Consider the following 9,946-nt stretch of genomic DNA (forward strand, 5'->3'; position numbering starts at 1 on the left):
ATTTTTTCAAATGTGCACATACCTTTTCAAACAAACTTTTGTTCAATCCACAGCCGTCACTGTCCTATGTAACAGGAACATGCATGATTGTTAACAACAGAAGGATTAAGCAAAAGACATCTGCAAGAGTAGAGATTTAGGCATGCACTGTTCGATAAACTAGCCATGTAGTCAGATGAGAATTTGAAATATAGCTACTACCAAATCACATTATGGCCTGTGTTAATTTATACTGGACAGTGCTGATCTAGGCAGTGGAAACAGAATGGGGCTGATAAAAATGTTCCCAATAGGCTGAATGCTAGCAAACTAGCAAAAGAAGGAAACCTAATGGGAAAATTTTTTTATGGTCATGTCCACAGCAAATGAGAAACTGCATTCTCAAAGCCTTGGTAATGACCATTATATGGTTAAAATACAGAATAAACTTGCCAGAGGTCTTCTTGGATCTCCACTTGAATATGGACATACTTCAAAAACTCCCCACTATGGAAGATTTTAAAGTTTAAATTTTTCAAAATGCAGTTAATTACATACAGGTTCCAAAGTATCCCAAAACTCAGTTCTGTACTAGTTATGTGCTGAAAATTCCACACTAAGAATTACAGTTGGAATAATTGTTTTTAATTCAGTTCATTTAAATATTGGAACAAATTAAGACTATATATATCTACATCTGCATTCATACCCTGACACAAAACACCCTGTAATAACACCAAAAGTAGGTATTCATGGTTCAGTTAACTTTTACATTTAGATGGATGTTCAGAAAGGCTACTTTCATTCAGCCCATTCAGAGCAGTTGAACATTTTGCCTGTCATCATAACATCACAAATCACTGGTAACCATATAAACACTCACTGTGTCCTTTTAATAACATCTGGTTTTTTTTTTTTTAAAGTGGTGAGATAATGAACCACTAGAATTAGCTGCTGCAAAATTAAGTAAATAAATGGATTCCAACTCCTATAACAAAGGGCTTTTGAAGGGAAATCTCACCTGTAATCTTTGAGGTCCAACTTCTTTAGAGCCCTAGAAAATTGCAGACGTACAGATTGCTATTTTGGCAAATGACCTAAAATACTGAAAGGTCTCACTTCTACTCTGCCCCATGAGCCTAACAGAATGTTACAGGCCTCATTGTCACCACAGCAATAAACTTGCTGTGATGGAAGCATAACCTGTGTCTCAATGTAGCCACATTAACAATTTCTGGACACCATGAAGGACAGTACCCAGTTCCATCTAGAATGAGGCTTTATAAAAATTCTCAAGCTTATAATCTATACAAAGGCTTCTACATCTTTATAGAAGTCCTGCTGTTTTCCCAACCAAAAGAAAGCAGCCACTAGAAGCAAGAGATAGAACACCTTACCCATTTAGGGTCTAAACAGATAAATGATCTTCCTGGTTCTCAAACATCCTAGAAAAAGAGAAGCATTAGTTCCTCTTGAAGAGTACCTCAAAACTGAATGTAATGAAAAATTATAGGAATACTGTTTCAATAAAAATACCAGGTTTAACATGCACGAAGCCAAGAAAACCAACGATGCCAGATACTGAATTTCTATTGCACTGTCTTTTGAACACCCAGCAGGACCTGAGCTGCTAAGTGCAGATACCATGCAGTGCAATCCTGACTAGACTGTTAACTCCTCTACCTCAAGACCGCAATGCTACTACTTGAGAAACTTCAAGTAACTAGTTCTTATAAAGTATTTTGACCTTTATTCCTAATTATCATTCCATCTTATGTGCATCTTAATTTGTTCCTGTTATCTTTCCTATCTTTATATAATGTACATACAGAACTATTAAGTCAAATCACTAGAAGAAGCCATGCATTAGAAATCAGGATCACAGTTGCTCAGATTGCTATTAGGCAAAATAAGAAAATCCAATATATCCCTATTTGCAACGTATCCAGATATTCATTATTAGTATGAACCACAAAACTTGTTTAATAGAGATTCAAAGAGAGGGGCATTTTCATATTATTCCCTATACATAAGCAGTCTCTTCAGTTTGTCCAATTCTGTATAAGATCTAGATACTTCTGTTGCATATCAGTTAACTCCTGCGTAACACCAGACTATGCTGTACTCACAACTTATTTTTTTCAGAACTTTTGGATCCTTAATAAACTTCAACAGAAAAAAAAATTTCAACAGAAATTATACGTTCCACCTACCTCTAAACATGAATGAGTTCAAATCGTATTCACCCCTACAGATAAAATACCAAATAAAAGATTAAAGACAATTTAAGTTTGATTAAAATCTAAAAATGTTAGTATCCAAATTATTTTTTTTAGCTATAATCAGCTCTGTCAGAATTAAGTTTTAGTTCACGTCTGTATCATTCAGCAGTTGAACAGTTAAATTCATCATGTGAACTGTAATGGTACCCCAAAGATTACACTGTCCCCAATGAAAACTTACCTAAACTATCACACCCTAGAACTGTACAGATTGTTGGGATACGCCAATACCTAAGATTTAAAAGATGTGATTAGTTCTTTCACAGAGTTTTAACAGATAGATGTCTTGTAGTTCTTTCCCACAGATCTAACATATAGTTCTGTGAATAAAGGAAACCACACATATACTCTATGAGGCGTTTCCAACGATGTAGGTCTACAGAAAAAGCCCCATCGGGATAGACCTCAAACCCTTCACATTTTTTAAAGATTCTACTACAAAAATAACTGATCTGCTGAGTTCGAAATTGTGCAAAAAGCCAAACACCATCCACTGACGACAAATTTAAAGAAATCATTCCATAAACTAATTACATAAGGATTTTTTAAATGTTTACAGAAAGGAGTCTGAGTCTGTACTGAGATGAAAACCAAGTACTAAAGGTGAAGTACCAAATAGTTACTATAGAGAACCAGCAAAGGAAAAATATTTCCACATCTTAAAGTCTTGATTTTGCAAATTCTACTATCACCATGTTTTGTCTAGAACATTCCAGATTCTACCAATTTAATCTTCTGCCTCATCTGAGAGCTATAGTTATTTGATATCACTTACTAAAAATACAGGAAAATATTAATGTGGCTGTATTTATGTTTTTCCCATTTAGGAAGTTATTGGAAGATAAATTGAGTGCTTTCTAATTAACCTTTGCATCATTCAGATTTAGGAAATCTTGTGTCCTCTATCATTTCTAACATCACACTATTAAATCCTAAACTTCATTTTAGATGATGCATTAGTTTTATTTTTTTTTGATGCATTAGTTTTAAAATAAAGTAAATGCATAAAACAGGTATCCAGTATTCTGATTTCTATAAACTTAGTTCGTAGACACCTTTTCCTGCAAGTAAACTGAAGCTTGCACTTATCACTGTAAAATGTGTGAACCCTAAAATTCATTTTTCTGAAATCATGTTATAAACAAATTTAAAACTGGGAAAGTGTCTCTTTCAGGAATGAAACCTGTGGAAGGGGGATCCCTGGGTAGCTCAGCGGTTTAGCACCTGCTTTAAGCCCAGAGCGTGATCCTGGAGTCCGGGGATCGAATCCCACATCAGGCTCCCTGCATGGAGCCTGCTTCTCCCTCTGCCTGTGTCTCTCATGAATAAATAAAATCTTAAAAAAAAAAAAAAAAAACAACCGTGGAGGTTTTAAGTTGTCTGACAAAGTACATTTAAACAAATGCGATACAAAAGCTCACCTAAAGCATAAGACATACCTTTAAGTCCAGACACTGTTTTCAAGTGAAAAGCCTAAAAAAAGAAGGCATCTTTGTTTCATGTCAATGTTAAAATTAGGATACCAATTCAACATAGCTGACATCTCCCTTATATCTATGCCATTAGTAGTTCTACAGCCTAGGAACTACCTTCAGTTTATCAATACCCCCACCATCACTTTAATCTGCTTTAGGGATCTTGTTCCTTCTTATCTGTATCAAAACTCATACGGAGCCATGAGTTCTGGGTTGCAAAAGAGGATTTATTTTTTGCACTTAGTCTAAGCCTTTGTTCACAGCTAAACAAAAACATGTACAAGTGCGATCCTAAAATACCTAGACATTTAGTGGCATAATTTAATTAGCAATATACAGTAGTGATATTAAAGTAGTAGTTGAGATAGTCTAGTTCTTATAAGTGCTTATTACAGTACTATACATTCGACTCTAAAGGTCTCTGTTGTCTGAATAACTGTGATCAAAATGGTCTCAGTCGTGCCTGCCTGGCTCAGGTCATGATCCTGGGAGTCCTGGGATTGGACCCTGTGTCAGATTCCCTGCTCAGTAAGGAATCTGCTTCTCCCCACGTTCATGCTCTTACTCTAATAAGTAAAACCTTTAAAAAAAAAAAAAAGAGAGAGATAAAAGGCTTTAAGTACTCGGAGGAATCGATGGTTGTGGTTGTTTGTCTATCATTAGTGATTACAATAAAGGTTTTCAGGATTACAGTCTCTAATTTCTTTAATTTGAATGCTTAAATATCCTTCCATTTACAACAGATTGAAAGAAGTCACTGTAAAATTACAAGGTAAGAATTTTTAAAATGCTTACAAGGAATGAGTCTGTATGGAGATAAAGACCAAGTATTAAAGTAGCAAGTAAAAAAAAAAAAAAAAAAGTAAAAAAAATAAATAAATAAATAAAGTAGTAAGTAGCTACTACAGAACCACAAAGGAAAAAACTTCCATATCTTAAAGTCTGGATTTTTGCAAACTCTGAAATAAACAAATATAGGCAAAACAGTAAGATCTTCTACTTACTATTTGGTGCTATGCAAGTCTCAATTTTTTCTACGTGTATAATTTCACTGTTTTAAAATATTTTTTCTAATAATTCTTTAGTAGGAGTTTCATAAACTTGTTCAGAGATTTTTTTCTCCTCAACCAGGTTCTATCACTACACCAACACAGGTAATTTGCATCTATCACCTTTACTTTCTATGAAAAATTGTTTCCCATTTACCTTAATATTCATATTCCTATCTCTTCCTTTTCAGACCATTCTATCCTCTGTCCCATGTTTTTGGATTTTGATGCTCTCTTTTTAGACGAAGCAGCTTCTTCAGTATATTCCTCTTGTCCTAAATACAGATTCATTTTCTTTGGTATTTCAGAACTTACTATGAATTCATTATTGTCCTGCATAAAAAATATCAGTATGAATTACTAAATTTTACTGCTTTAGTAGTTACACATTAACAACTCTAGGTGACTTAAATCACTTGGTGACTAAGACCTGATGTTAAAAACCTAAATTCAGCTTATTTTTTCATTAGAAAATCCTAATTAGACATCCTAACAGCAAAACTTAACCTATTAACTCATTATCATTAACACTACTGAAAAGCCTGTGTTCTCACCAAGTATCCAAATAACCATTTTTATTTTTACATTCCCTGCAACAAATCCATGGCGCCTTTCAAGAACTAAATTCAGACAATAATGGATTAGATTATTCCCATTGAACTGCTATCCTCCAAAAATGAAATGGGACAAAAATGTCACTTACCACCAATTTGATATCACACCCATCATCATTTTCAAGAGTTGTTGCAGCCTCTTCCACTGTTCTGTAACATTAAAATATATCTTCATTCATCTGACAAAATCTTCTAGAACCCAATTAGTAGTATACAGTCCTAATATACAACTGAAGCAGCAATACTAGTAAGGAGAATAATTATGTTGTCATGTATATAACATCCCAAAATGGATGGCTCAAGCACCAAGCTCAACTACAACCCACATGGCTTACTGTATGTGCTCACATCACGATTCAAGTACAGACAAATCCCTAACAGTATGGAACAATTAGCATTCAAATTTATTTTTTTTAAAGATTTTATTTATTCATGACACAGAGAGACAGGCACAGACATAGGCCGAGGGAAAAGCAGGCTCCCCACAGGAACCGAATGCGGGGCTCAATCCCCAGACCCCAGGATCAGAATCTGAGCCAAAGGCAGATGCTCAACCAGAGTCACCCAGGTGCGCCAACATTCAAATTTAAAAACAGATTTAATTCAATAAAATCTAGACCAACAAAATATGTCACATGATTAAACTTACTCTGACTCTTCAATAGGAGAGAGAGATCCATCATCATCCAAGTATTTGTATCTACGACTGTCAAAATCTTCCCTTTCTAAATCTTCACCAACATTCATTTGTTTCAAGGATTCCTTGAGATAGTATTCATACTTCAATTTTTCAAGGTAGTTGAAAAATCCTCTTGCCACCGCTTGCTGAATATCAAACAGTTTTAATAGTCTTACAAAATATAAAATTTTCTCTCATGACTCAAGATTACCAAACTCTGTAAGTGATCTTAATTTACTCACTCTTCCATATGTTGGTCACATATACCAGATGCTCGTTGTAAAAGGAATCCACTATCTACCCAGCACATTACCAAATTTATCTAAATTGGTATACCAAGAAAAACTAAGCACAAATCTGGTTTGGGAATTTCTAAAAACATTTTCAACGCAAACAAATCTTTAATGTTCATATAATCATCTTAAAACATAAAAGGCTAGAGAGTATTCTTTGAAATCACCAATTCTAGAGCAAATATTATAAACTATGCAAGCATTTAACTCAAGTACTTCAATTTACTGCTAAGTTATCAGGCAATTCTGTCAAAAATCGAATATTCAGTATAAGATGACCTCTACTAAAGCCAATGCACATGGAAGATATGGGTGGGTTTGACTTAGGTTACTACAGAACACCTGGAATCACTTGAGTTTGAGGGATGTTTATAATGACCTGATGAGACCAAGGGATTTTATATAAACAGCCTTGAGGCACCTCATATATGGGTATATTCACTGAATATACCAGCTAAGAATCCACCCAGAAACCCAGGTGAAGTCTGCGCTAAAGGATGGGTTGGTCTTGAAGCGGCAGTTAAGTCACTACAGAAGAATATTATCAAAGTCAGATTCAATTTTTGGCATATCTAAACTCTAAAAGTGGCCAACAAGTCAGATTAGACATTTTAGCTATGTGTATCTACATATAAAATACTGACTCACCTCAAAGCTTAAAATCTTTCTCCATGGTAATGGCTTTTTTACATTCTCAGATTCTAAAAATGGGAACCCAGATCCTTTGTCTTTAACTTGTTTCTTATTTATTTGGGAGCGTCTAGTGGTTTTTCTTCCTTCTGGTCTTCCCCTTGGTCTTTCTTTTGGCTTATATTTCCTCTTTTTACGTTTCTTTTTTTTGAATCTTTCAAAAATAGCTTTTAAAGTCAGTGGTCTTGGTTCAAAAGAGGAGTCACTAGATGAATCCCTTGCTTCAACACCTCCAGAAGAACGAACAAACTTTCTAATAGGGTTTTTTTGCCCCTGTTTTGGTGAGTACGGGACAAACTGAGTCTTAAATAAGCTGCTACCAGAAGAATTATCACTAGGAAAAAAAGGGGGAAAATTAATTGCACCCTTTTATATTACCAAATGCTTATTACCATAATATAGTTTTCTCCCACAGACCAAAAGCAGGAAAACCTGTTCAGAATAATTTTTAAAAAGATGGGCTCAGTACTAACTAAGCCAATTCCTTAGTTCTGGCTACTTAAAATAGTAACACCATGTGCCATATGCCATAGCACTTACCAAAAAATGATTTTCCAAGAGACATAATGTTAACTTTAATTTCCAAAGACAGTCTTGTTTACTGCTAGAGCTTGCTTGATATAATGCAAGAGTAGCCTAGCAAATAGATACTGACTTGAAAACAGGAGGAACGCTGATTTGATTTCCCAGTAACTAGCTATTTCCATCATGTATATATTACCTGCTACCACTATTATAATATGCATTATCACAAGTTGATTTTTAAGCAATATTCCCCACTGATGTCCATTTTCCTGTTTGAAGATTAGGAGTGATTTAGTCAGAAAGGGATATCAAATTAGCCCAGAGAATATTCTTCTGTTTCCCTGGGTTAAGAACGTGTCCTACTGTTAACTATATAAATAAACTGAAGACCTGTGTAAAACTGAAGACCTTCCTTTTCTTTCCTAATTCTTGAAAAACATCTTTACTGCTTACCCAGTAATACAAAGGTTATCGTCAAATTTAGTCAGTTTTGCAGTAAAAAATCTAGTGGTGGTGGTGAATTTAAAAAAAAAAAAAAAGGCACTTACCTTTCATTGTCAATTTCTACAGCTGAATTAGATGCCATTACAGGTTAAGAAAATTCGTTACTTATTCTCCCCCAAGTCCTTTCCAAATTGTATTCACCACTTGTTTGCTTCAGAGTTCTGAAAATTCAGTAAATGTAGTCTTTGAACAAATGCCAACAGAATCAGCTAGTATCCCAGTAATACAAAATTTAATGTAGTCGTATTATGCCATTTTATGTAAATTAAGGCAAAATTATATACAAAGCCCTTAACATTTTTACACAGGAATTATCATTTTCCAATCAAATTCTAAAATCTGGAAATTGAATTGCTTCCATCTTTCAGTTGTCTTCTAAATCTATCCGGTGGATTAAGATTCCAGAACGATACTGTCATTTCCATAAAAGAGTATTAAACATCTCATAAAACAAAATGTAATTTTACTAACCACGTATGTACAAGTATTCACGTACAATTAATGGCCAAAGGCTGCAGCAGACGTAAACTCCTTGGAATAACTCAAAGCCAGAAGGCAGTGTTGCCTCAGCATACCAGGAAAAATAATCACGATTTACCACCTCAATCCAAAATCCTGGATATCCATTTGTAGCCTCTTCTCATTCACCCTATGCACGATTCATCAATGTCACTGTGCAACCTCTTCCTTGGCATATTACTTTTTAAGTCCTGAATTCTCAAACTTTTCAGTGTAAGGCTCACAGACCACACAACGGTGCCCTATGTTTCCCTTTTCAAAATCTCCTTGGGAGATCTTTAAGAGTAATGGGCAAAAAAAACCCCGAAAGAAAGAAGTCTTGTTTCACTACCGCATCTCCCTTCTAGAGGATGCCGGCGTTCTTCCGTTTTTGTGTTTAGTCTTTAGTATGCTTGAGAAGGACAACTGAGTGATGAAGAAAGAAACCCTAGGATAAAATGGCAAAATATCTCAAATACGGAAAAACATGAAAGTCATCGCAAATCTTGGAGATTCGCAAACTGTCCGACGGACTCACAGTAATCTTAGGATTGGTTGGTAGTTTTTTAAAATGCAAAGATCTAAGAATTAATGAGATAAATGCTCAAACACGAAATTTAACAAATACTGGGGGCAATGGCACTGATGGTATACTGGAGGTTAGATCTGTCTTCCCATTACAGATCTTCAAGACACATCGCATTATCACAACAGTTTACTCAAAAACCGTTTTCCCGGAAACCGTTCACAAAACATTCCCCAGGAGACGCGCCTTCCTATTCCACGATCCGGCAGGAGGCCACGTGTACCTGTCCGTAGTCCTTACCGCCTGCATCCCGACCCTAGGCAGCGCGCCCATCACGGTGCAGGGGCGGGCCCCCACCGGCGGGCCTGCCCTCGGCGGCTCCAGCCCCCGGAGCCGCGCAGGGACCCTGCCTAGCTCACCAGGCCCGACGGTCGGGTCTTCCTCCCCACCCACCCCGGCCAACGGCGTGCGCCTCAATGCCGGCGCAGCACGGCCCCTGCTGCGTAGTCGCGCCTCGCAACCCCGGCCTCGGAGGCCCGCATTCAGCAACCCCCGTCCCGAGCACCCAAACACGCCACGACCGCCTACCTCAGCAACCACGCGGAAGGAAAGGAAGGCCTTCCCCGAGACCCAGCTAATAGTGGGCCCGAAATCTCGCGAGAACAATCGGACGCCGCGAGGATCGTGAAAAATGGGAGGAGACGAGGCCCGGGGCGCCATTTCGGCGTTGCGGGGGCGGGGCGAGTGGCGGGGGGCGGTGCCTGAGCGCCGTCCGGAGGAGGGGGCCCGCTCCGCTGGTCCAAGGGTTCGGGGGCGTGGCCACGCCCGTCTC

The 9,946-nt window shown here is 37.1% G+C and overlaps 1 protein-coding gene and 7 non-coding genes across 35 annotated transcripts in view; all 8 read right to left on the reverse strand.

The window, feature by feature from the left end:
* Positions 1-9,920, reverse strand: part of TAF1D (TATA-box binding protein associated factor, RNA polymerase I subunit D) — a 44,318-nt gene extending 34,398 nt beyond the window's left edge. For 4 of the 28 annotated variants that reach the window (XR_011995188.1, XR_011995182.1, XR_011995187.1 and 1 more), the window contains exons 1-13: positions 9,703-9,920; positions 8,135-8,251; positions 7,020-7,395; positions 6,049-6,224; positions 5,489-5,549; positions 4,943-5,118; positions 3,701-3,734; positions 2,443-2,492; positions 2,193-2,227; positions 1,377-1,424; positions 1,001-1,033; positions 433-486; positions 23-64 (exon numbers count right to left, since the gene is read on the reverse strand). Coding sequence is in view for 6 of the 28 variants with exons in the window: in XM_072726181.1 (XP_072582282.1) it covers positions 4,951-5,118; positions 5,489-5,549; positions 6,049-6,224; positions 7,020-7,395; positions 8,135-8,172 (819 nt within the window). In the remaining 22 variants the exon portion in view is untranslated. Of the gene's footprint in view, positions 1-22; positions 1,034-1,376; positions 2,228-2,442; positions 2,493-3,549; positions 3,735-3,942; positions 4,317-4,423; positions 5,119-5,488; positions 5,550-6,048; positions 6,225-7,019; positions 7,396-8,134; positions 8,252-8,586; positions 8,755-9,702 lie in introns of those variants that run through there. The other 24 variants (XR_011995185.1, XR_011995179.1, XR_011995186.1 and 21 more) reach the window with 17 other exon arrangements.
* LOC112915911 (small nucleolar RNA SNORA32) lies at positions 279-402 on the reverse strand. Its single transcript, XR_003234198.1, has one exon. It is a non-coding gene; the product is annotated as a small nucleolar RNA SNORA32 (small nucleolar RNA).
* LOC112915907 (small nucleolar RNA Z40) lies at positions 760-832 on the reverse strand. Its single transcript, XR_003234194.1, has one exon. It is a non-coding gene; the product is annotated as a small nucleolar RNA Z40 (small nucleolar RNA).
* On the reverse strand, positions 1,125-1,259 carry LOC112915910 (small nucleolar RNA SNORA1). Its single transcript, XR_003234197.1, has one exon. It is a non-coding gene; the product is annotated as a small nucleolar RNA SNORA1 (small nucleolar RNA).
* Positions 1,496-1,634, reverse strand: LOC112915908 (small nucleolar RNA SNORA8). Its single transcript, XR_003234195.1, has one exon. It is a non-coding gene; the product is annotated as a small nucleolar RNA SNORA8 (small nucleolar RNA).
* On the reverse strand, positions 2,326-2,397 carry LOC112915920 (small nucleolar RNA SNORD5). The gene has a single exon (XR_003234206.1). It is a non-coding gene; the product is annotated as a small nucleolar RNA SNORD5 (small nucleolar RNA).
* Positions 2,541-2,671, reverse strand: LOC112915912 (small nucleolar RNA SNORA18). Its single transcript, XR_003234199.1, has one exon. It is a non-coding gene; the product is annotated as a small nucleolar RNA SNORA18 (small nucleolar RNA).
* LOC112915915 (small nucleolar RNA SNORA40) lies at positions 3,899-4,024 on the reverse strand. Its single transcript, XR_003234202.2, has one exon. It is a non-coding gene; the product is annotated as a small nucleolar RNA SNORA40 (small nucleolar RNA).
* Positions 9,921-9,946: the final 26 nt, after the last annotated feature.

Source organism: Vulpes vulpes, chromosome 11, assembly GCF_048418805.1.
Source record: "Vulpes vulpes isolate BD-2025 chromosome 11, VulVul3, whole genome shotgun sequence".
NCBI lineage: Eukaryota > Metazoa > Chordata > Mammalia > Carnivora > Canidae > Vulpes > Vulpes vulpes.